Genomic DNA, 25820 nt, shown 5'->3' on the forward strand with positions numbered 1-25820 from the left:
CCATGGGATTCTCCAGGCAAGAATACTGGAGTGGGTTGCCATGCTTTCCTCCTGGGGTCCAGGGGCATCTTCCTGACCCAGGGATTGAATCCGCGTCTCCTGCATTGGCAGGCGAGTTCTTTACCACTTTCGCTACCTGGGAAGCCCACTGCGGGTTAAGACCCCAACACATTTTTCAGGGCGTATAATTCAATCTGTAGCAGAGGGGGGGAAGGGGTGGGAGGGGAGAGAGACCAGTCTCAAGAAACAGAAGTGCTGTTCACAGTGCTGCCCCAGCCCCTCTTCTGTGCCCTGTCAGTGGCCCACAGTCCCTGCCCTCTGTTGTGGGGCTCCCAGGAGACCCCCACTGGACAGGGCCTGTGAGAGAGGCAGGGAAGGCTGGACTTCTGAGCAAATTCGGAAATCCCCCCACAGGAGGTGTGCAGATGAACGAATTAGCCTGTCTGCAGGGTCAGTAGATTTACAGTCAATGGGAAAAGTCCCAGAGTGTGTTCTTGTTTGGGGTAAGTGGGCCATATGTGGGTCTTCCTGAAGAGGAGCAGAAACGGGAAGAATATGGCCTCAACATCAGGACCGAAAGGGCCAAAGAACATGACCATGGTCCCCCACCCTTGACTGACCCTCTCTTTTCCTTCCAACTTTACAGGACTCCCATCATAGCTGGAGGGCTCTTTGTGATGGACAAATCCTGGTTCTACTACCTGGGGAAATACGACACGGATATGGACATCTGGGGCGGGGAGAACTTCGGTGAGTCCCTGGTTCTGCATCTTGGGGCCTGGCCAGGGGTCTGTGTGTCCTTGGATCACCTGGGCCTGTGATGAGGGCCAGGGAGATGGGCAGCAGGTCACTCCTTTGGGGGAAGACCATGTGGGGCATCAGAGGAGAGGTTGCTGGAAGTGGGGAGGAAAGGAGATTGGGGCCACGTGGATGCTGAGGACCAGGGAAACATGCCCAGGGGACTCTTAGGGAGAAGTTGACATGCAGAAGTCAGAAAGACCAAGGAAGAGTGCCAAGTCCGAGGGTGGGCTGGGGGTAGACCCGAGCTAGGAGTGCTGAACTTTGGAAATTTAGAGTTGGAAGGAGACTGGGGATAAAAATATGAGGAAGGTTGAAAGCACTGCCACTAACATCTGGATCACATCTGTTGGCTGCTCTAGGGGTATAGCCTGGGTTAATGAGGAGGGTCTGAATATTCACTGGACGGACTGATGCAGAAGCTGAAGCTCCAATACTTTGGCCATCTGATGCGAAGAGCCAACACATTGGAAAAGACCCTGATGCTGGGAAAGATTGAGGGTGAGAAGGTGACAGAGGATGAGATGGTTGGCATCACTTACTCAATGGACATGAGTTTGAGCAAGCTCCAGGGGATAATGAAGGACAGGGAAGCCTGACGTGCTGCAGTCCATGGGGTCACAAAGAGTCGGACAGGACTGAGCGACTGAACAATAAGAACAACTGGGTGACTGCTGTAGAAGCCCTGGAGGCAACTTGCCCTTACCTCTTCTTGCAAAGTGATGCAGAGTGAAGGGGATGGAGGGGCTGGGTTTCAGGCTCTGCTGCTGCTGCTGATAAGTCACTTCAGTCGTGTCCAACTCTGTGCGACCCCATAGACGGCGGACTGTGCAAACAGATGGCCAGTTGTGGCCGCAGTGGCATAGGGCTGCCATATACAGATACAGGAGAAAGTAGTCAGAGACCCATTCCGTCTTGCTGATGACACTGACTGACCCTCCAGTTTCCTCATGTGTTAGAAGTGTAACACACGGGTGCTTGGGGGTTGTTGTGGAAATCCACACAGGTAAGTCTGTAAAAGCTCCGAGCACCATATGGACACAGTCCATGTTAGTTACTGTTCCTTCCCTCCAGCAAATGAGACCTAAGAGATGACCAGTATGTAAGCTGTACAAAGCAGGGACTTGGTCTGTTTGTTCTTGGCAAGCTCCGTATGGGGCGAAGGAGGTTTCAGTAACTATTTGATGAATAAACCAGAGGAGAGGAAGAGTAAGAGTCTGGGATGTCAGGACCCCTTGCCCCTCTCTGGACACCGGGAGCGCGTTTGGCACAGTCACCCCCGAGCAGTGGTGCGAGCCAGGAGAATGATCCATGGGGCTCGTCCTGGCATTCAGTGGTAATGCCATGCATTGTCCTCTGCCATTGTTTTCTCCTGTCCCTGCCTCCAGGCTGCTTTATGGCTTTCTTCCTCAGTCACCAAGAGTTATTTCCCTTAAATTTATGGCTATTGGCCTGACCAACGGCATCTGTTCTCCCAAACTGGGCCGTGTAGAGAAATCCATCAGAAAAATCCATCTCCTGCCATATGGGGGCCAGATTGGAAACTCCACAAACAAAGCAGAAAACCCCAGCTCCTACAAACCAAATATCCTGCCTGGGACTCAGTCCTGGGATCCCATGAGGGTCTTTGGAGTGGAGTTCGAGGTGGGATCTCCTCTGCACCAGCCCAGGAGGACTTGGAGCCAGGTACGCCCTTGGTGTTCTCAATGGGGACGAGATCTGTCTCTCTCTGAACAGAGCCCGTCAGGTGTCCTGATGTTCACAGTACGTCTCATGATTCTTCATGGTGTGCTCTAGCCTTTCTTCCCATTCATGGAATCCTTTCTACAGCTCTTTTGATAGATAGCAGTCATCCAGTGTCCACTCGAATGCTATTTATGATGATGTGTTTGCTGCTTCACAATCTGGCAAGTTCTGTCATTGAGAATGTTTGTGTTGAATTGTTAGTAAATCTTCTAAGTCAAACCAGAGCCCAGCTTCCATCTGCTGGGCCTTGTTCTGCCCTGTGGACCCTCACAAAGTGTGTGTGATCCTTCCTTACCACAGCAGCCACGTGTAGATGCAGGCAGCATGTTATTTTCAATGATGTCACATTCTGGTCCAGCCTACCAGTGCGTCTGTGCTAAGTCGCCTCAGCCATGTCTGACTCTGTGTGACGCTACGGACTGTAGCTCACCAGACTTTCTGTCCATGGGAATCTCCAGGCAAGAATACTAGAGTGGATTGCCATGCCCTCCTCCAGGGGATCTTCCCGACTCAGGGATCGAACCCGTATCCCTTATGTTTCCTGCCCTGGCAGAGAGATTCTTTACTACTACTGCCGCCTGGGAAGCCTTAGCCTACCAGTACCATCTCGCTATAGCAGTGTTGGCACACATCTGCTCACATCCAGGGTGATCCCCTCTAGTTGGCTTCCCAGTGGCCTGGCGTTAACAAGTGTTGATTGGAACAGAAAAGTAGAGAGAGACTTCAGGGGAGGTGTGGGAGAGACATTTTATAATCATCACAAAATGTTTTAAACCACACACACACAAAAGAACCCTGCAAACAGCTATCACAGGAAATACTGTTTCCCCCAATTCCAACATTCCATTTGTTAGAGCCAGCTCCTAGCACTTTAAAAGTCATTTCTGGACATTTTTTTATAGCATTTTACAAGCCAGAAAAAGCAATGCTTTTTTTTTTTTAAAGAAAAATTGAAGTATAGTTCATTTACAATACTGTGTTAATTTTAAAAGTGAAGTGAAGTCGCTCAGTCGTGTCCAACTCTTTGCGACCCCATGGACTGTAGCCTACCATGCTCCTCTGTCCGTGGGATTTTCCAGGCAATAATACTGGAGTGGATTGCCATTTCCTTCTCCAGGGGATCTTCCTGACCCAGGGATCAAACCTGGGTCTCCCACATTGCAGACAGACACTTTACCGTCTGAGCCACGACCCACAGAAGCTCGGTGTTAGTTTTAGGTATACGGCAAAGTGGTTCAGTTATACATATACCTAGAGATTCTTTTCCATTATAGCTTATTGTAAGATATTGAATATAGTTCCCTGTGCTATATGGTGGGTCCTTTTTGGCTATCTATTTCATATATGGTTATGTATAGATATTAATCTCAAATTCCTAATTTATCCTTCCCCCACTCTCCACTTTCCCCTTTGTTAACCATAAGTTTGTTTTCTATGTTTGTGAATCAATTTCTGTTTTGTAAATAAGTTCATTTGTATAATTTTCTTAGATTCCACATCTATGATATGTGGTCATATGATATTTGTCTTTTGCTGTCTGACATTTCATTTAGTATGTTAATCGGTAGATCCATTCATGCTGCTGCAAATGGCATTATTTCGTTCTATTTTTATGGCTTAGTAGTAATTCCTTATGTGTATCTGTATCTATATACATCTCTCTCTCTCTATCTGTATATAGATGTATATACATACATGCACCACATCTTCTTTATCCATTTGTCTATTGATGGCATTTACATTGTTTTCATGTCTTGAATATTGTGAATAGTGCCTCTGTGAACGTGGAGTGCATGATCTTTTCAAATTAGAGTTTTCCATCTTTTCTGGATATATGTCCTCAAGTGGGATTGCTAGATCATATAGTAGCTCTATTATTAGTTTTTTAAGAAGTCTCCATACTGTTCTCCATAGTGGCTGCACCTACTTGCAATTCTTCCAGCAGTGTAGGAAGGTTTCCTTTTCCCCACCCCTTCTTCAGCATTTTTATTTATAGACTTTTTGATGATAACCTTTCTGACCAGTGTGAGGTGGTACCTCACTGTAGTTTTGATTTGAATTTCTCTAATTATTAGTAATATTGAACATCTTTTCATGTGCCTATTGGCCATCTGTATGCTTTCTTTGGAGAAATGTCTGTTTAGGTCTTCCGCCCCTTTTTTTATTGAGTTTTTTTTTTTAATATATCAAATTATATGAGCTTTTTGTATATTTTGGAAATTAAGCCCTTGTTGGTTACATTGTTTGCAAATACTTTCTCCCAGTTCACAGGTTGTGTTTTCATTTTGTCTGTGGTTTCCTTTGCTGTGCAAAAGCTTATAAGTTTGCTTAGGTTCCATTTGTTTGTATTTGCTTTTATTTCTTTGGCCTTGGGAGAGTGACCTAAGAAAACAGTGGTACTATTTATAGCAGAGAATGTTTTGCCTATGTTCTCTTCTAGGAGTTTTATGGTGCTATGTCTTATACTTAAGTCCTTAAGCCATTTTGAGTTTATTTTTGTGTGTGATGTGTTCTAACTTCATTGATCTGCATGCAGCTCTCCAGCTTTCCCAACACCACTTACTGAAGAAACTCTTTTCTCCATTGTGTATTCTTGCCTCCTTTGTTGAGGATTAATTGACCATAGGTGTGTGGGTTTATTTCTGGGCTCTCCATTCTGTTCCTTTGATCCATATATCTCTTTTTGTGGGGAATAACAGCAGGAAGAGATATCTCTTCTTTCCCAAGACATGAAATTTTTGTGTGTTCCAGATGTGGTTGCTTTTGTTGCCTTGATTTGATTTCACAGCACAAAAGCCCATGAGATCACTGGACAAGGCTCCGGCCAGGGTGACTGGGACCATGCTCAGTGGGATGCTGCCTCACCCGCCCATCTCACTTTCATCGTCTGGGAGCGACCTCAGCAGCCACTTGAATGCCAGCCCTGCTATGCACTCAAGCAGCCAACCCTGGTGCCATTATTCCCACAAAGCATTTCTAAGAGGAACTGAAGAGTGTTGATAATTACATCTGCAGTTCAGCATAGAAGAAGGCTTTAGGGAAATGTGGCTTTTAGCCTTTTTTTCCCCCAGAAGTTGTTTTGCATTAATATTGGATGTTTAAACTCCAATTTGCATAACACAGGATACATGAAAAATATCTAATACATCTACTCACTTTAGCTTTTGATCTTTAGAGATGAAAGGAACCTATTGCCCAGTAGAAGTGTGTGTGTGTATGCACATGCATGCGTGTATGTGTGTGTGTCTCTGTGTATGTGTGTGTGTGTGTGTGTGTGTGTGTGCGTGCATGGTGGGAAGAGGTGTACATTTCCAAAGTGGAGGCCTTGGTACATATATGAGGGGAGAATATGGGATTTCTGGATTTAAAATGGAGGTGGGTGGTTTCCAAAGCACAGCAGATACAACAGACAATACTGAGGAAAGAGAGACGAGGTGGGTCCCAGAGAGGAGCCGCCACCACCACCTCCCCCATCCCCAGAATGTAGTCAGGGATGTTAGGCTGTGTCAGGCTTGGAGGGTCACGTGTGTGTCAACATGGGCTGTGGGGTCAGACAGGCCTACTTGTGAATCCTGTGGTCGTCCCTGGCTGTGTGTCCCTGGAAAAGTTACTTTCCCTCACTGAGTTTGCAGATGGCTACTGCATCCTAAGCTAGGCCAGCAGCCCGGATTATCTGGGGGCACCCAGTCTAATCAGGTGGGCCGTTTAATGCAGAGAACTTTCTTTGACTGGAGAGAGAGGAGATGGAGCAGAAGCAGTTGAGAGATTCACAGCCTGGGAAGGATCGTCCAGGTGTGACGAGGAAGGAACCGCGCAAAAGGAAGAAGGGGGCTCCTGACCTACAGCCAGCGAGGAAGAGAGGACCTCAGTCCCACGACTGTGAGCAGCTGGGTTCTGCAAACAAGCTGAGTGAACTGGAAAGCCTCAGAGCCCCCAGACAGGAGCCCGATCCTGCTGATTTTGGCCTTGGGAGACCCTTGGCAGAGGGCCTGACCAACCCTTGCCCCCCCAGGCTGGTGTGGTAATTTGTTAGGGCAGCAGTGGAAACCATTAAGCTCCCAGGGCCGCCCGCTTCCTTTCTGGGCTGCGTGAGCAGGCTTGTCAGAGGAGCGCCCTGTCAGACCTGCAGCGACAGTGGATCCCTCCCGCTTTCTCTTCGACCTCACCCTTTACAGGTTCAGGGGCTCAGGAGAAGAGAAGTGGCCTCATCTGAGAAGAGCATCCAGGTCTGATGAAAAGTCATCTTTCCCCCCAGGTGGGGCTGCTTGCTAAGCCCCAGGCCCAGGTGCGGTCCCTTAAGACCACCTATTTCCAGAGGCATGGTGGAGAGGTAAAGGGTGTGTGCCATGACACTCGCTGGACGGCCCGTGGTGACCGTGGTGAGCCTGTGCTTACCCCTCAGAAGTCGGGAGCCTGGCTGCAGCCCTGACTGTCCCCAGTGATGTGAAGCACAGTTTTGCTCACAGGTTCAAGCCTATCCTTTGTGGCTCAATAAGATTGCTTCTACTCAAGTCTGTGGACTCATTAAAAAATAAAAACAGAGGTTTCTGGCCAAGTGGCCCAAAGAACGTAAAGATTTTTTGAAAGGAAAATCTCTGTCATCGCATTTGTCTCTGTGGACTTATGGGCAACTGTCTCTTTCTGCCCATCAGTACATCATGAGAAACGCTGGACTAGAAGAAACACAAGCTGGAATCAAGATTGCCGGGAGAAATATCAATAACCTCAGATATGTAGAAGACACCACCCTTATGGCAGAAAGTGAAGAGGAACTCAAAAGCCTCTTGATGAAAGTGAAAGTGGAGAGTGAAAAAGTTGGCTTAAAACTCAACATTCAGAAAACGAAGATCATGGCATCCGGTCCCATCACTTCATGGGAAATAGATGGGGAAACAGTGGAAACAGTGTCAGACTTTATTTTTCTGGGCTCCAAAATCACTACAGATGGTGACTGCAGCCATGAAATTAAAAGACACTCCTTGGAAGGAAAGTTATGACCAACCTAGATAGCATATTCAAAAGCAGAGACATTACTTTTCCAACAAAGGTTCGTCTAGTCAAGGCTATGGTTTTTCCTGTGGTCATGTATGGATGTGAGAGTTGGACTGTGAAGAAGGCTGAGCGCCGAAGAATTGATGCTTCTGAACTGTGGTGTTGGAGAAGACTCTTGAGAGTCCCTTGGACTGCAAGGAGATCCAACCAGTCCATTCTGAAGGAGATGAGCCCTGGGATTTCTTTGGAAGGAATGATGCTAAAGCTGAAACTCCAGTACTTTGGCCACCTGATGTGAAGAGTTGACTCATTGGAAAAGACTCTGATGCTGGGAGAGATTGGGGGCAGGAGGAGAAGGGGACGACAGAGGATGAGATGGCTAGATGGCATCACTGACTCGATGGACATGAGTCTGAGTGAACTCCAGGAGTTGGTGATGGACAGGGAGGCCTGGTGTGCTGCGATTCATGGGGTCGCAAAGAGTCGGACACGACTGAGCGACTGATCTGATCTGATCCACCCCAATCCCTTTGTCCTCACAAGATTTCACTTTGTCCAGTGCTAAGTGGCTGATGCTGTTAGATAAAAGATATCTGTGTACAGTCCCTGAGGATCCACTTAATACAGGCTTACTGCCTTAAGTAGAGCAAATCTAATGCCCCCTTTGCCTTTGTCCAGAAACCAGGCTATCAAAGGAAATTCCAGCCTTGACCTGTGTGGCTGAGAAGTGGCAGAGGATTTGGTGTGATTCTTGGGGAGGGAGCTGTCTCCTCTCGCCTGAACTCCTGTCCACCATCACGGCTTGTCAGTGGACATTGGTTCTGGCGAAGGGTTGGGGTTTTATGAGCACTGGTAAAGCTACTGATCGGTCGATGTGGAGATAGAAGGGAAGAGCTGAGAACAGAGAGAGGGTGAGGAGGGCAGTTTCTTCCCAAATATTAATCTGAAGTTTAAAGAAAATAAGGTAACAGCACCCCCAGTGTGGATGGAATAATTACACATCTCCCTGCCTGGAATTCAGAGCGGATTTAGGTCTGCATGACATTTGTCATCTGGGAGTTTATGCGGGTGCTGACTCAGCAAGAACCACCTCCTCCCCCAAACTCCCTACATTGTCTTTTTGCTCCTTCACACGAGAAAGTGATGACTTTGCAGGAATTGCTGACATGTGGAGGATCAGGGCGGTACCTGCAGAGCCCGCTGCTTTGTGCCTCGGTCTATGGCCCCCACTGCCTGGGGCTTTGGGATCACAAGGCTTTCCCAGAGGCTTCAGCATAAACCTGTGAGTCACCGGGCCTGGCTCCCAGTCCTGGGAGGATGGACAGCGTTATCCTGCAGTCGTGGTGTAGATATGCGTAGGATAACTAGAGGGATGTCCCAGGTCTTAAATACTTCACATTGTGGTATCCAAACATCCTTACACCTCTCTGAACACTTTAAGCTTCCTCACTCAGACTGCCTTGACTCTGGCCACAGTACAGCAAGGCACGCTGCTCAGGTCATCTTGGTTACAACATTCTGGACTCCGGAGCAGAGACGCTCTTACTGCATCTCAGACTGCAGGCTCTGGGGGCATCAGTTAACCAGAAGGAGAGGTGAGACAGGCAACTGTCAGGAGTGGATGAAGGAGTAGATGAGGTAGAAATGGGACAGCTGGTTATAGATTGGCCTCTCTTGTTCATCTGTGAGTGCCCTGAAGTCAGTATCTTTGTGCCTGCAGCAGTATTGGCTGATGGTGGGTGTTCACACTGAGGGAGGTGGGATCAGGGCAGGGGCAGGAGTTTTGGACCTGGGGAGATGCGCTTTGAATGCTAGCTGCCCGCAGTCCCATCAGAACTGCTTCTGCTTTGAAAAATAACATCCACAACCACGAGTGGGCTTGTAACAACTCATAAGTTACTGCCTGAGAGAAGGCCCAGGAATAAATGAAGGGGTCCTTTCCTCCCGTGGCTTGTGCCTGCAGAAATGAGACGTTTTCAACCACAGACACAGGAAAACAAGCAGGGACGATGGTTTTGGAGGTGGAGGAGAGGAGGCAGGCTGCAGAGGGCTACGAGAGGAAGCTGATGGGTAGAAGATGTACTGCATCTGAGGGCATCCAGTGCATCTGGACAGAGCTAGAGGCAGCCACGGGAGTTGGTCCTGGAGGCCAGAGGAGAGCTGGGCTGGCAGAATGGGAATGAGTCCTCAGCATCAAGTGAAGGTTGGGCCAGATGTGGAAGCAGGGACAGCAAGGCACTCAGACCCAGAGCCTTGGGGTGGAGAATGCCAGGAGCCCAGATGGAAGGTAGAGAAGGACCAGGGTCAGGGGTCAGTACTTCCTGAGATGGGGATCTGTGCACGATGGTGGCAGAGGAGAAGGGCCGGCGGGGGGGGGGCAATAGATTCAGAGCAAAGCAAATTGGTGGGTGAAGGAAGCACAGGGAAACAGGTTTAGTGGGAGCTGAGGGTGTGGAGACTGCATAGGTTGGAGGGATTCATTCTGCAAATGAGGAGGGACATATGTCTCATTTGAATGCAAGTAAGGAAGAGACCACAGAAACGTATGCATATTTTTGGAAGAAAGCTTGCACAAAATTCACAGGTTATATCCATAAGCAAGGCCTCCATCTCAACTTTTGAGGGGTGTGAGGGTTTTCCTTTCTGGGAGCTAGAGTGAACCCTGTTTTGAGATCCTGGAGAGAAGTTGGTTGGAGTCCAGTAGAGCTTAGCCCTGGGGACTAAATTCACACACATACCTTCACAGTTCGCTGCACTGAGCCCTCCCGCCCCTCCGAGCATCAGTACAAGGTGGAGAGCTGGATGTTGGCCATCAGCTAAGCTCACTCATCATCTCCCGCAAACACCAGGTTGGGGCCCACGATTCCACCAGTGCCCCAGCCAAACGCCAGGTTACCATATATCATTGACTTTTGTGGGGAGTCAAAATCTCCAGTGTTAGGTCCACAGATTTCAAGCACCTCCTGTGTCAGAAGCAGGAAGCTGTGAACCGTCTAGGAAGTTGAAAGTGGGCACAAGGGGGTGATGTCATTGGCATCCATGTCTTAAAGAGACTGGCTTTAGAGGAGTGTTTTGTGTCACCAAGCTTTCCATCGCACTTAAGAGTTTTCACATTTACTCTCGAAGTTCCACTTCAGTGATACCAGCAGCAATCCTGTGGTGTTCTTTTATGATCTTCATTTGACAGGTGAAGAAGCCCAGGCTCAACTAGGTTTCCCCAGGGATGGGGCTAGTAGATTTCTGCAGACTCAGGGCCGCTGACCCCAAAGCCAAGTTCTACCAGTCTCTCCCCACCCTATGTTCTTGCCGTCATTTGGCAGCAATCTTGAGAAGTCCCTTCCTCACCCTAGTGTCCACGTTGCCTCTGCTCTGAGGGAAATCTGAGCAAGCTGGGAATGAGCTCTATCCTGCTGGGGAGAGCACCTGGGCAGGTAGAGACAGGTATCGAGGAAGCTTGGCGTGCAACTTTCCCAGGGACACAAGGCAGGAGTCAGGAGGGGACAGGGAGCGGGTGAGAGAGCAGGTGAGGATCAGGATGAAGAATTTATGTCCAAGCACTTGTTTGCAGGGTTGAAAAGAAGGGAGAAAGACAGCAGGACATGGGAGGGACAGAGGCTGAGGGAGAGGACCCCCTGGTAAGGAAACCTAGGAAGGTGAGGCCCAAGGTGCAGAGGGGCGGGGCACATCAGATGTGGTGGGCAGTAGTAGAATACCCACATCCTTGGTCCCTGCTCGTGGACACCAGCCTGAGTGTTTCCTGAAGCAAACTCCTCTTTCTTCAGCTTGACTATAGAAGCATGGCCCAGGCAGGCATCCAGATGTGAAACTGGCTCTTCCCACTGGTGGCATATCCAGCGGGATGCAGGGGGGCAACTGCACTGGGTGCCGTCAGGAAAGGCTGCACCATTTGTAGAAAAATTACAAGCGGTAATGAAACGCCCTGACAGCATTCAGCGGTTCCAAACAAAGGCAGTGATGGGGTCCTCTCCCACCACGCTGGTATAGCACTGCTTCCTTCTCGGGCAGGACCACTGCTCCAAGCGTGCAAGGGAGGAGGGCACCAGCCAGCATGGTCTCAGCCCACCCAACTCTGCTGACTCTACCTCACCCGCCTCCCCGAGGTCCCTGCTACAGCAGCCAACCGGGGAAAAGGGGTTTGTGTGCAAATCCCTACCCAGGCGAGCACCCCAGCAACAGCTTCAAGGCTTCCAGCACTTTCTATGGTTGTTCACAGCTCTTGACTATGGCTCAGAGATGTCCTTGCAGGAGATAGAATGGCCTCTTGGCATTGACACCTTGTCCAGGAGCCTCCTGGGAACTGGTCTTATCTGGTCCATCCTGGCCATGTGGCTTGCCAGCCTGTCAGAGTGGGAAATGCACTAACTCTATGACAACCCCTTCTATCTGGACCTTGACCAGCAGAAAATTCTCCCATAGTCTCTAATGGAAGTCTTTCTCCTTGGTCCTGGTTCTGAACTTCTAGGGTCATAGGAGCTGGTCTAATCCATATTCTACCCTGAAACCTTCCATATGCTCAAAAGCAGTTCTCTCATAGTCCCTGGGCTCCTCTGTTCCAGGCCAAAGCATCACAGAGGCCCCACCCTGCTGGCCCCTGAGAGTGTTCCGAAGGCGCAAGCACAGCCCTCCATGTGTTCCCCTGTGTCCGCCAGTTTCCTTGTTAAGGCAAGCCACCCTCCCAGGTGTGAGTTATCAGCATCCTCGTGGTGGGCAGGGAAACTGAGGTAGCAGGCCTGTGGAGCACACAGTCTGGCTGTGGAGTCGGTGCCTTAGGCAGGCTGCTGGCAGCCCTCCCCTTGCCCTGGGACCTGGGATTCCCCGGCGCCTGGTGTCTCGGTGCTGCTGTCCTGTGCTGCTCAGTCTAGGAGGCAGAGCAGTGATGGGGGCGTTGCTGTCTTGCAGAAATCTCCTTCAGGGTATGGATGTGTGGGGGCAGCCTGGAGATTGTCCCCTGCAGCCGAGTGGGCCATGTCTTCCGGAAGAAGCACCCGTATATTTTCCCAGATGGCAACGCCAACACATATATAAAGTGAGTATGCGTTGTGGGGTTCGGGTTCCCCGGGGGTGGCAGTGGCCATGGGCTTTTCTGGTGATAGGCTGTGGCTGTGCCAGGTTCTCTGGTAGGTTCGGCTGCCCGGGTGTCGTGAATGGACAAGGGCTGCATGCTATGCTTGCTGGGCCACAGCCTGGGCGAGAGAGGTCAGGCCTGCCCATCCAGGTCCAGGCCGGAGGCCTTGAGGCCTTTCTCCACCCTTGACTTCTCCCAGGCTTGTCAAGGCCCTGCCTGTGGCCTCGGGGGCTTTGAGTCACTGGGCAGCACCCTCCTGCAGGGCTCAGGGCTCTGGGCATTCTTTGGGGCAGGGGGAGGGCAGCCATTTTTGCCCCTGAGTTCTAGAAGATCCCCTGCAGGGATCTGCAGGGATCACCTTCAGGCTGGGTCACCAGGGGAAAGGCCATTCGGGAATGGGGAGGCACAAGTAGATACAGCCCAGGTGACTGCTCCACGGCCTCGCAGGTGCACAGAAACGGCCAGGCTGGTGTAGTCCCTGAGGCCCTGGGCTCCTTTCCTGGGGCTCGCCGCTTCCTGCCTGGGAAGGTTGAAGGTCGTAGGGTCTCAGTGACCCAGCGATGCCCACTTGCCTATTCTTGCTTCCTCGCTCCCTCCATATACCCGTCTCCTTTTCATGATTTCTTCTCCTTCAACCTTTTCCCTCTTCTTTAAAAATAACTCTGTACCTCCTTTTCTCCTGCTGCTCATCTTTTCCTCCAGCTTCTTCTCCCCTTCTCTCTAGTCCTCTTGTCACTTGACAACTTCACTCCCCATTTATTCCTCCTTTGCCCTTTTTCCCTCATTTGGTCCGTTTTGGGGAGGGGGAGCAGAGCACCTCTTTGAGTGTTTTTCTTCCCCTGCAGTGTTTTCTTCTGGGTTCTCTCATCCTCGGTTACTCGCACGTGTGGACAGGTGTGGGTGTGTACAGGTGTAGCGGAGCTATAGGCTTGACCAGTGAGAAAGCTGACCTCATGCTGGGAAGCTTAGGGTCATGAGAACCCCTTTAGCAGGGACTGGAACAAAGGCAGGGCTGCCTGGGGTCTTGACAGGGAAAGGTGAGCTGGAATGCCTGGTGCAGGAAAGTCAAGGGGTTATGATGTGGAGTGGGGGCCAGCTGGGGAGTGGGGGGCAGAGCCTCAAGCTCTAGAAAGTTCTTTGCATTTGAGACTGGCTCCTGCTTGCCACCAATGGAGTTGGGGGGAAACTTGGGGCAGTGTGGTCTCGGCAGCGTCCAGTGTGCTGATGGTCAGGCCAGTGGAGGGAGCCGGCAAGGAGCTGTCTTCAGTGCACCAAGAGCTGGACTGCGTGTTGGAAACTCCTTCAGGTCCACGGGCTTGAAGGGCAGGCCATGCCCTCTCAGTGACACCCCCGAGTCCATGCACTCAGGCCTTGGGAGGTGCTGCTCAGGCTCCTGATTGTTTTCCCATGTCTTCTCTTCCTGGTACCCTGGTGTCCCTGACAGCTGAGTGACAACATCCTCCATGTCTGTCTCTTTTTCTGTGACCTTGGGGTCAGACTCACTGCAAATAGCTATTTTTTTAAAAAAAAACCTTCAGAGTCTTGGAAAACATTTGACCAGGATGGCTTGGTTACTTCATTCTTTACACCTGCGCCAAGCTAATCACATGGCCGGTGCAAATCTCGTGTGTGACTGGCTTCCCCCTTGGAGTGCTGCGCCCTTTGCTGATGGGGAGAGTTCTAGAATAGGAGCCCACGGATGACCAGAGATGAGATGGTCAACACTCTTGCCTCTTGTACGGGCACCAAAGGGGCATGCCAGATTCTCCTGGCTTTTTTTCTGTTTTTCTGAGAGCCGTGGGAAGTTCAATTTCTGGTATAATTTCTCTGGTCTGTGCCTTTTGGGAAGAGGGTATGTCATGACTACTAAAATCCTGTGTCTTGAGGCAGAGGCCCCTTTGGAGACTGGTGGGCTCAGCACCCTGGGGAGAATAAAGTTACTGGATCATGGTGGCTCCCATGGGGGTGACACTGCCCACTCATCACATGTGTGTATTTTACCTAGATATGTCCCCGGTCCTCTCAGACAGCCCGTCCCTGACACCCCTTGTCTCCCCAGGAACACCAAGCGGACAGCTGAAGTGTGGATGGATGAATACAAGCAGTACTATTATGCTTCCCGGCCATTCGCCCTGGAGAGGCCCTTTGGCAAGTAAGTGTCTGCCCTGGTTGGTTTGTGCAGACAGCCCAGAGCCCCCGCTCACCGGCCCGAGGCGAGAGGGTCTTGCTGGCCGCCAGGCCCCTCCAGGGCCAAGGCTGGGCCTGTTCTCCCTTCCTGTGCCTTCTTGCTCCTGCCTCGTCCTGGGCACAGGGCCGTGGGCCACGCCTGTGGGAGACCCTGGCAGCCTGGACCATCCACTCAGTGGGTAGAGCCATGCCCCGTGCAGTGGACTGGTATTTCCAGCTTTTCACAGAAAGGTGGGATGCTGGGCTAAGCAGCCCTGCTCCCTCTAGATTAGAGTTTCCTCCTCCTCCGTCTCAGCTACCGAAGCCTAAGTCCTCCTCTTTTTAGGAGGAACAGTACTGTGTAGACCACCTCTAGAGCAGGGCTCCAGCTTCTTGTGGGTGGAAGAGGACAGGGAGAGGAGTTAAGGGCCAGATGCCATTTCATGAGTTGCCTCACTAGTCCTCTGCAAACTGAGAAATGGGTATAATTACCCCTGTTTTACAGATAAGGAGCCTGAGGCTTCTACAGCTTCAGGTACTTGCTATGGATCACACCATTATAGGAGGAAAAGCTCAAAACACACCTGTCTGATCCCCCCAGACTTTGTGATGTTGCATTCCCCAACTCAGGGCTGGTCTGAGTAGAGAAAAAGGGCAACTTGATTGATGTTATATTCATCTTTTTTGCGAGGGGGCGACTGGTGGCTTTTGTCATCTGATGTCCCTCAGTCGTACTAAGGCTGTGGAGCAGATGGCATGTTTGCAGCCTACACGCCACCGATCGAGCCCATCACTCCCAGGTGGATTAAATCACGAGCCTGCCAAAGTGTTTGCATTTCTGAAACTGAAAGCCCACGCTGGTCTCCGCTTCTCCTCAGAGCCTCCCACAGTGTTTCTTCTGAGTCCTCAGCTAACTTCCGGTTCATTGGCCGTGTCCGTCCACCCCTCCTTTCTTCACTGCTTTCCCCCTCCAGCTTGGGTTCTACTTTCTTGCGTAAGCAGAGTGCTTAAAAGACGTTGTCCTTGAATCTCTTGCCATGTTGGGCATCTACCCACCCTCCCAGGCCTCCCTCTTGACCTTGGGTGAACCTGACTTTGTGCCTTTTCCTCCCTGTGGGCAGGCTGCTGAACAGCTCTGGGAGTATCAGCCGGTGCTGCTAAGCCTCTGTGGCCATCCGGCTCAGGGAGGCCCTCAGCGGGGCTCTTAATCCTGCCCCCTTGCCGGCCGGCATTCTCCCTCAACCTCCATTTGTACCTTTTCCATTTTCCCCAGCGGCGGAGTCCGCTCTGCTTTCACTCACAGCACGTGACACCTCTGTTTTATGGATGAAATAGATAGCACCAGCTTCCTGAGCCCGACCACCCTGTACCTGCACTATCCTCCTGTCTCTTTTATCTGGAAGGATAAGGGGTGCCTCCCGCTGTGGCAGGCCAGCCCTCTACCTGTTCCCCAGATGCACTCTTCTCTCCTGCATTCATTCATAAATCAGCACTGATCAAGTTCCCACTGCCTGGATTCATCTCCTCCTGCCTCTCAGCTTCTCAAACTTTAATGTGCACACGAATCTCCCGGGGATCTTGTAACAGTGTGGATGTTGGTTCAGTAGGCGTGCATTTCTACGAGCCCCAGGTGGTGGTGTGCTGCTGGCCTGAGGACCTCAACTCAAGGAGCAGAATTCCAGGGTGATGGTTTCCAGACTCTCTGCAGTCTCAGTCACCTGGGGAGCTTCAGAAACTGCTGCTGCCTCTATTCCAGCCCCAGAGAGTAGACTGAGTCTGGGCTGTGTCCTGGGCTGTAGAATTTGTAAAAGATGCGCCGCCCCCCCCAACCCCGCCCCAGCTAGGTGACTCTAACCTGCAGACAGTGTGGGAGCCCTTGTTCCAGGGGACTTCGCCTGCCCTGTGCCTTCACACTCCCTGATCACCCAACTCTCTTCTCAATTGCATGGTTCCCATTAGTATTTAAATTTATTCTGTATCTTACATATGTTTTAAAAAATAAAAAAGAGAAGGAAAGAAACTATAAGAACTCTCTCTCAATCCAACGTTGCTCATCACCTAACTTGTCTTCTGCTCCCTCAGAGCCAAGCTTCATGAAAGAGCTGCCACATCGCTGTCTGTGGCTCCCCGTTTCCCTGCTTCTGACTGTGAGCTGAGGCCATGGCCTCCGTCCCCTATGATCACTCCAACCTGCCCCACCCATGGCCCCCTGGGACCCTTACCTTCCTCGATTACTCCATTGATATGAGTCTTCTTCCACCCAAACCCCTTCAGGCACCCCTCTGATCTCGGTTTCTAGAACTAAAGTCTTGGCTCTCATCCTGAGATGCAAGCTGCACCCTCTCTGCCCACTCTGCAAGCTCAGGTTCCTCTGCCCACCCTTGTATGTTGGTCTTCCCCGAGGACCTGTCATAATCCCTTGTCTTACTCCAGGTTTTCCCTGCCATCAGCCACCTCTGTGCTGCCAATAAGCATGTTTCCATCCCTCTCCTGCACCTCTCCTCTGAGCTCCAGCCCTTAGAGAAGGAAATGGCAACCCAACCAGTATTCTTGCCTAAAAAAATCCCATGGACAGAGGAGCCTGGTGGGCTACAGTCCATGAAGTCACAGAGTTGGACACAGCTGAGCGATTAAACATATCCTGCACCTCTCCTGAGCTCCAGTCCTTATGTCTGAATAGCAACTGGACATCTCTGCCTGGATGCCCCCCAGTCTCCTCTGACTCAATGAGTTCTAACTGAACTCTTCCTGTTTGCTCCTAAACTTGCTCCTTTCCCCATATTCCCCACCTTAGCTCTTCCATGCATCCTGTTGTCAAACCAGAAATCTTGAGTGTCAACTTTGACTTCTCTCTCCCTGTCCTCCCACACCTAAACAATCACCAGGTCCCAGAGATCCTGCCTCACTCATACACTGATCGTCTGGATTCTTGCAAATACTGAACATTTAGCCTTTTTCAAAAGATGTCATTCCTGTCCTCATGTTACTTAGCATCTGGTGAGGAGATGCAGTTAATGCTGTATAAGAAGTTCCAGTATCATGAGGGCACCCAGTCCAGTCTTTGGGGTGGAAGGAGGCGAGGCTTGAGAAAGCAGGGCTGGTTCTGTGTGGTTGCCCAGGAAGAACAGGGTGTATGTGGAAATCAGGTGTACTGGTGGAAGAGTAGAGAGAATGAAACCTGTCCCTTCTCTCCCATCCCACCCTACTCCCCTGCCAGAAAGCATGGTCAGCACCGGGTTTCGACAGTGATCTCCTAACTGCTCTCCCAGCTTTGGGCACCAATCTTATGTGCCTTCAGTTGCCATTGTTCAGTCGCTCAGTCATGTCCAACTCTTTGAGACCCCACCGACCCGGATTCCCTGTCCTTCACTATCTCCCAGAGTTCACTCAAACTCATGTCTGTTGAGTTGGTGATACCATCCAACCATCTCATCCTGTCGTCCCCTTCTCCTCCTGCCCTCGATCTTTCCCAGCACCAGGGTCTTCAGTGAGTCATTTCTTCGCATCAGGTGGCCAAAGGATTGGAGCTTCAGCATCAGTCCTTCCAATGAATATTCAGGGCTGTTTTCCTTTAGGATTGGCTGGTTTGATCTCCTTGCAGTCCAAGGACTCTCAAGAGTCTTTTTCAGCACTACAGTTTGAAAACATCAATTCTTTGGCACCATCGGTAGATGCTCTTAAAGGAATAATACTGTCACACTGTACTCTGTTTCAAACCCATCCGTGGCAGCCCATTGCCCTGAAAATAAAGGCCAAGCTCCTCCTTGGTATTTCACAGGACCTTTATGGCTGCACGTTCACCTCTCCCATCACTCACCTCCCTTCTCCAACTCCCCCCACACACATTCTAACCTGTACCACTGCTACCACCAACAGAACCCTTCCCTCTTCACATGCACTCATCTCTCTTTGCTGTTGCCCTGCCACTACCAGGGGCCCCCACTTTACCCTCTTTCTGGTTTGTCTAGACAATGTCCACTTTCCTCCCAGCTTCCACATCACCACCCAACCACCACCAACCCGACAAGCAAGGGGCCACCTCTGAGGTGCTCCCACAGCCCCTGCACACCCACCCCACATCCACCCTGGGCTGTGAGCACCTTGTTCATTACCTGTCTTTCTTGCTTGAAAGCTCACCATCAGGTCCCTCTTGGGCACAATGCCTGGCACATACTAGGTACTCAGTAAATGATGACAGAGGATGAGATGGCTGGATGGCATCACTGACTCGATGGACGTGAGTTTGAGTGAACTCCGGGAGTTGGTGATGGACAGGGAGGCCTGGCGTGCTGCAATTCATGGGATCGCAAAGAGTTGGACATAATTGAGTGACTGAACTGAACTGAAATATGTGATTCAGAAGCCCAGAACCAGCTAAAGAAGAGAATTCTTTGAGGCTGGCTTGGCCGGGATGGGGGTAGCGGGTGGGGGAATAAGGGTGGTATATTAAGAGCAGAATTCAAAGGGGGGATTTGTGAGTAAGCAGACCCAGAGTCCTGGCAGTGAGTTATCAACAATACACCAAATATTCTTGTAGCTTTGTTTTTAATGAAAAGTAAAAACACCCCCAAATTCTATTTCCAAGTAAAAGCACAAATCCTTGGTGTCATCACCACTCCACTGTGAGGTAATTGCCAAGTGTTTCCATAGCTGTCTCTGGAGCTCTCAAAATCTCTCTTAGTTAATTTCTCCAGCACCCTCCAGAGATTCGTGGGTGCAGAGAGTGGGCATGGGCTGCACGGGGCACCTCCCAGCCTGGAGGGTGGGTGCCCCTGGGCCCATGTGGCTGGTACCTGTCACCAACCAGCTGTGTTTTGTCTCCATGTCTCCCTGTCTCTGCTGCCCCCAGCATCGAGAGCAGGCTGAATCTGAGGAAGAACCTGCAATGCCAGAGCTTCAAGTGGTACCTGGAGAATGTCTACCCAGAACTCAGGTACCCACCCTGTGCTTTGAGCCTTTGCTGCCTGCAGAGAGAGACCCTCTGCTAACTTGGTTTGGAGAAGGGACTGCCCGTGGCCATCTGTATGAGGGATTTTAACTAGATGGAGGTCTGAAAAGACCAGTTGGCTCTGCTTATCCCGGAAACCAGAGAGAGAATTTTATTCATTGGTGGCATGAGGGATTGAGGTTGGCTTCTAGCAGTATTTCTCAACTGCTGGGGTTTGAGCTCTGGAGTGTGCCCTCAGGGCGTGGACTCACTGATTCCAGGCTCCAGACTCCTGAGTCATTCCTTGCTGCCTCATTCCTAGTGGCACCTCTCCCATCCTCAGGCCCTGAGTAGTACAGGTCATTGCAACGCAACCAGGGCAACGTGTCCCTGCCATTTTCCAGACACTGCCTGACCTGTCAGACAGCCGGTGTTACTGTTAATCCTAAGAACCACAGATTCTCATCCCTCCCATGGCCTTCCTCTAGGGTGCCCAAGGACTCTTCCATCCATAAGGGCAGTATCCGACAGAGGCAGAAGTGCCTGGAGGCTCAGAAGCAGAAAGACCAAGAGATCTCCAACCTCAAGTTAAGCCCCTGTGTCAAGACTGAAGGCAAGGATGCCAAGTCCCAGGTAAAGTAACCTGGGACTACTTGAATGGCTGGGGATACTTGAACATATGAACGTGCTTGGCCTCTGCTTCCTGCTTTTGCATGAACCAGGTGTCTAGTTATACCTGGAGCTCTGCAGCAGAACAGGAGAAGCACAATTCTCCTCACTCTGGGACTGGGTTCACTCTGCTAGGTTTCCAAATGCATGGGCTTTCTCTTAAGATGCCTCCCCCGGCAACTTTGCACCTCTAGGGATTAACCATTAAATTAACAGGAGTTGAACGAGGGTGTCCAAGCTGCTGCTGGTAAATGTGGGTTGGATCAGGCAGGGTGGGCAGCATGGCCACCTCAAAAGTATAAGATGCAAACTGAAAAGCCACTGCCTCCAGGATGAAATACCTGCTCTATGAGTCTCCCTGATGATCTAACCCTGTCTTCCAGGCAGTCACATCAGTGGCGGTACGGCTTTTCCCATCGTCCACCATTCTGGTCTCTGGGCAGGTCCCTTGATCATCGTTCTTCTGCCCTCCGCAGGCCTATGGCTCCACCTCTGTTCTCTCCTGCTTTCCCCAGGTCTAGAGACCTCGGTCGCCCCTTCTCAGAAAGGTTTCCTTGTGCCTTAGCTGATTCATCAACACTCTGTGAGTGTTCTGCCCTCTGAGGATCGAGCTCTTTTAAAAGTCACTGGCACATTCACAGCCTGTCTCAACCTCTGTAACACTTGACCTGCTGGATGCACTAGAGCTTGTCCATCTCGTGACTTCCCTCCTGGCTCTGGGGATGCTGCATGATCCCAATTATCCTGCATTTCTGTTCTTTCCACTGCTTGTTTTTACTGCTGGCTCCTCTCCCCAGCTCTCAGACCCTTATGGTGAATATTCACCAAGGTTTTCAATTCACTGTTCTTTTCTCTGTGAGTGGTTTCTTGGAAATTTTATTCATGCTTTCAGCTTTAGTAACCTCCTCTGTCTTACTGATTCACAAATTCAGTGCCTTCACCCAACCGTGAATTCACTCATTCATTCATTGATTCACTCAACAAACATGTACATTCTTTGCTGACTGTGGAGATGCACAGTGGCCGGCGTTGGTGGCCCCTCGAGGGATCTAATGTTCCTTGAACAAGTCAGCAGCCACTGTGATCTAATCTCTGCCCTGGAGAGAGTTTGGTCCATGATGCTGTAGAAGTGCAGAGCAAGGGTGTCCAACCTCTACATGAGGGTTGGGAAGTCTTCCCAGAGGACCTGAGCAGGAGTGGTGTCCTCAGAGATGAGTAAAAACACATGGGTCAGGAAGGGGAGAAAGGGCAAGCGGGGAAGTCCAGCATGTACCACGCTCTGGGCCTGGGAGGCAGGGTGCCTTTTAAGACATAGTCAGAGGGGTGGAATGTGAGGGAGCTACAAAGGTGAGGCCGGAGAGGAAGAGGCACATCACAGCCTCTTTTCCCAGCTGAAGAGGTTGAGTTTTATCCTCAGGAGTAGGAGCTGTGCAAGCCCAGGAGATGGATGGAGGCTGGTGGGTTTACACTTAGCTGACTCTCCCTCTCAAACACCGGGCGATCGAGCCAGTCCACGGCCGTGACAAACCCTTCTGAAATTCAAGCCATCAGATGGCTCCAAGCACCTATCAGGCTCCCCAGCCATTGCACCATCCCATTAATTCTCTCTGAGTGGTCACCTGTCCCAGGCTCTGAGTTTCCAGTCCTGACCATCATCTCCCATGGCTCCTGTTTCTCCCGCATCCCCCATTCCTGCAAGGCCCAGCCCTCCTCCCCTCAGAATAGCTGTTCTCGGCCCCAGCATTCACTTCTTCAGGCCAGATCAGCAGCCCTCCGGCACTATTGACAGTTGGGGCCGGGTCACTCTGTGGTGGGGACCATCCTCTGTGCTGTAGGCTATCTAGCAGCTCCCCTGGTCCCTGCGCACTGGATGTCAGTAGCATCCCCCCCACACACACCAGTCATGCCAATCAAAGCTGTCTCCAGGCTTTACCAAAGGCCCCTGGAGGACAAGACCACTCTGCTTGGGAACCGCTGTGTTAGATTATGGCCACTGTCTCAAGTAACATGTAGTCACCAGACCATGGTTCCCCATCCCCATGCAGCCTTCAATGGCTCCCCAGTGTCTGCCACAAAAACCCATGGCCTCGGCCTGGCACTTGAGGCATCACACCCCCAGCCTCCAGATTGCCGAGATTGTTCCAAAAATCATCTCTGCTCTAGCAGGACATGGGAGGGGGCTGCCTGAGTCAGACAGGAAAGGGGGAAGGAGACAGAGGTGTCGACTGTGCTTGAAGTGTGGCAGCGCGGCTGAGAATGACACCACTTGTCAATGGCGTTTTATGAAACGTGTGAGGAGGTAACGCGCATCGCTCTCTTCTGATTCTGTGTGTGGGCCCTGCTCGTGGGGGATTGCAAACAGCCAGAATGTCATTGCCCCCGCTCCCTGGAACAGAAGTTTGCCTTGTCCGTTTGTAGCAGAGTAGGGATTCTTCTGTCTTTGGTTGCATAAGAAGTGGCAGCGGGGTAGCCACAGGCTCTCTGGGTCTCAGGAAGGAGACCCCTACTCCTGTAACCTGGCCAAGGGAGATGCTGCCAGGCCTTCATTTAACTGGGAAGGAAAGGTCCCTCCTCTGGCTGACATTCTGGTGGAGTGAGGAAGGGGAGAGGAAAGAGCTGTCACTGTTGTAAACTACGGCTTATCATGAAAACAGTCTTCAAGTGAGCAAAGAGTTCTTTCCTAGAAGATCTTGCCAAGCTGTCACTCCTCTCTGCTTCAGAGAGAACAGTTGGGTGTGTGCGGCAGCCGTTCGAATTCGGGATATGGAAAGAACACACGAGTTAGGAAGATGTTCAGTTTTCATCAACAGATGACACCTACTGAGTGTGCGTGGTGCCCCGGGCACCAGGCTGCGTGCTGGGGTACAGGGTGGGACTAAGCCGGGTTAGACACAGCTCTCTCCTAGCGGGGCCCACAGCCAACAGCAGGCCTGGGGTGCCTGTCCAAGTATTCTGAAGGTGTTGAAACCATGAAGAGAAATCCACATAGTTATTTCAGCCAGACTGGTGCCCCAGGTGTGTGCCTGGGGGTGCATGCATGTGTTTCTGGGTGTGTGCGTGTTCGAGCCTGTGTGTGCATGGAGTGTACACCCTTGTGGGATTGACTTAGGTTACCTTTCTCTTCCTTTCGGTGTCTGCTTCTCCTTCCTGCATAGACTCCCTGAGCTTCCTCCTGTTTCCCGACCCCTCCTGCTAATGCACTCACCCTCCTTTCCTCCTCTCCCTTCCCACATCTCTGGCTTCTCCTACCCCTTGGCCATTCAGAGATGTCACATTGCCCCTCAGACCCCGGACTCTCTCACCTTCTCTCCTGCCCCCACCTCTCTGTCTCTGAGAGGCCATGTCAAGGAAGTGATATAAAAACCCAGTTAAGTAGATATTATCCTCATTTTACAGATAATGAGACTGAGGTCTGGAGAGATGATCCTAGGTCAGATGCTAAGAAGTGAGGAAGGCAGAATTTGAAAACCTGGCCGCCACACTACATCTGCTGTTGCTGCTGCTGCAGCTCGAGTCATAACTGGTTCCAGGGCCCTTTTATTCCACTGAATCTCAGGAGAAGATGTCCGTCTCTGAGGCCCCTCCTCCAGGCTGTAAATATTAAAACTAGAGATCAGCTCCTCCTTGACAGGAGAGAGCCGGCATGAGGTTCTTCCTCTTGGCTACTTTCCAGTGGCAGCCCCTGTGAGAAGGAAACCAAGGTCACACCCCATGTCAGGGACCTGGGAAGGGGCAGACCCGACATCGACGGGAACTGAGCAAGAATGTGAATGGAGGCCCACTCTCTGCAGACTCTGTACCAGCCCGGGGACACACACGGCTCTGCCTTCCAGCCTGGGCTGCCCCCTTTTCTTCCCACCTCACCTCTGTCCCCACTGTGAACTCCCAGCCTGCATCTCACCATGTGGTCACTCCCCTCCAAACAGTCCACTTAGGGCCTGGGTGTGGGTACTAGGGACTCAGTCAGTCCTCTGGAATGGACCCAGGGAGAGAGATCCATGCAGGTCCTGAATTGGGCTCAGGTCATTTGGGTGGTGGCTTCTGGGGTCCTTGACTGGTGAGCAGAGCATGGGTGTCTGGGGCCTTGAATTCTGCTTCCAGTTGGCCACTCACTCCCCAGGTGGCATGTCCCTGGGCACGTGGGTGTCCATGATGTTGAGAGAAGTCCATATGACCGTGGCTGTTTTCTGGCTCCAATGCTGGCTTACCACCCTGTTCTACCCCCAGCCCCATCCATCCCTCACCCTGCCTTACCTTCCTTTCTCCACTTGTTTGTCAACCTTGGGAACAAAATAGTTAACCCGAGTGTGTTTTCAAGATGATGGCAGCCTGGTACCTTGGGTAGAGAGTGAGAGAAGTACACCATCAGTTTGTAAATATGTGAAGCCCCAGGAGTCTCCTGGGTAATAAGTTTCCTGTCAATTTTATTGGATTCCCTAGAAAAATATTTGTGAAGGATAGAAAAAGACAGATGTACCAATATAGCCATATCCCAATTTAAAGAAATGGGGAAAACATACAGCTTTTCAATGTGTCCTCCTACCTGGAAGCCCAACAATTCAGGCTACCCACTTGTGAAGGATTCAGGCAGGCAGCTGGGTGGCCTGGAGATGAAGATCAAAGCCCTTCCCCCCCAAACCCACACTCGCACTGGCGCCTCTCCATGAGTCTCCACATGGGACAGGCTGCCAGCAGTCTCTCCCCACCTGACACCACCCTTCCTCCCCAGCTTTCTCAGCACACCCTTGGGCATGGCCCCAGCATGACTGCCTCTCAAATGTCTCTCCTGGGAGGTAAAGCAAAGGCAGTTTTCCAAAGGGAGACCTCCAGGGCCATCTCTCCTGTTGGCATCCTGCACCAGTACAACCAACAGGCAGTAACTGAGCTCTTGGTCTGTAGCCAGCACCGTCTGGAATGTCTATGCATCCCCCTCCATGTAAGGGGCTGCTGTTACCTTCATTTCACAGATGAGGAGACCAAGGCTCAGAGTTAAGTAGATCATCCAGGTTTGGGGGTTCATAAACAGGCGAGCCAGGATTCCTGCCCCGGCAGTCACTCAGGGCCCAACACAGTACATCCTGGGTGTATTCTCACGGCGTGGGAGGAGAGCACAGGATGGACTGGAAACGAAGACTCCAGAGCGAGTCTAGTGAAGATGCCAACTTCACTAAAGGAGGGGAGTGTGTCCCAGAGCCTCCCCTGGTTAGAGGGCCCCAAACTGGGTGTGGCTGAGCTCTGTCCTTGCAGGTGCTGAAGACTCCCAGCACAGCCGATCAGTGCATTCGGGGGATCCTACAGCTATACAGGTGCATCGAGGTCAGCTAAACTGAATGTTCACTTGAATCCACCCGTTCATGCCCAACATCTTGTCTGAAGTGGGCTTCCAGGGCATGTTTGATGAACCAGTGTGATGCCCGGTGTGGCCTAAGAGGTTCA

General features: G+C 51.2%; 1 protein-coding gene across 1 annotated transcript in view; it reads left to right on the plus strand.

Moving 5' to 3' along the window:
* Positions 1 to 25820, plus strand: part of GALNT14 (polypeptide N-acetylgalactosaminyltransferase 14) — a 215545-nt gene that overhangs the window by 183409 nt on the left and 6316 nt on the right. The window contains exons 9-13 of the mRNA XM_061432922.1: positions 647 to 750; positions 12457 to 12583; positions 14682 to 14774; positions 19638 to 19721; positions 20204 to 20348. Of these exons, the coding sequence (XP_061288906.1) occupies positions 647 to 750; positions 12457 to 12583; positions 14682 to 14774; positions 19638 to 19721; positions 20204 to 20348 (553 nt within the window). The remainder of the gene's footprint in view (positions 1 to 646; positions 751 to 12456; positions 12584 to 14681; positions 14775 to 19637; positions 19722 to 20203; positions 20349 to 25820) is intronic.

The sequence above is a fragment of the Bos javanicus genome, chromosome 11 (genome assembly GCF_032452875.1).
Source record: "Bos javanicus breed banteng chromosome 11, ARS-OSU_banteng_1.0, whole genome shotgun sequence".
NCBI lineage: Eukaryota > Metazoa > Chordata > Mammalia > Artiodactyla > Bovidae > Bos > Bos javanicus.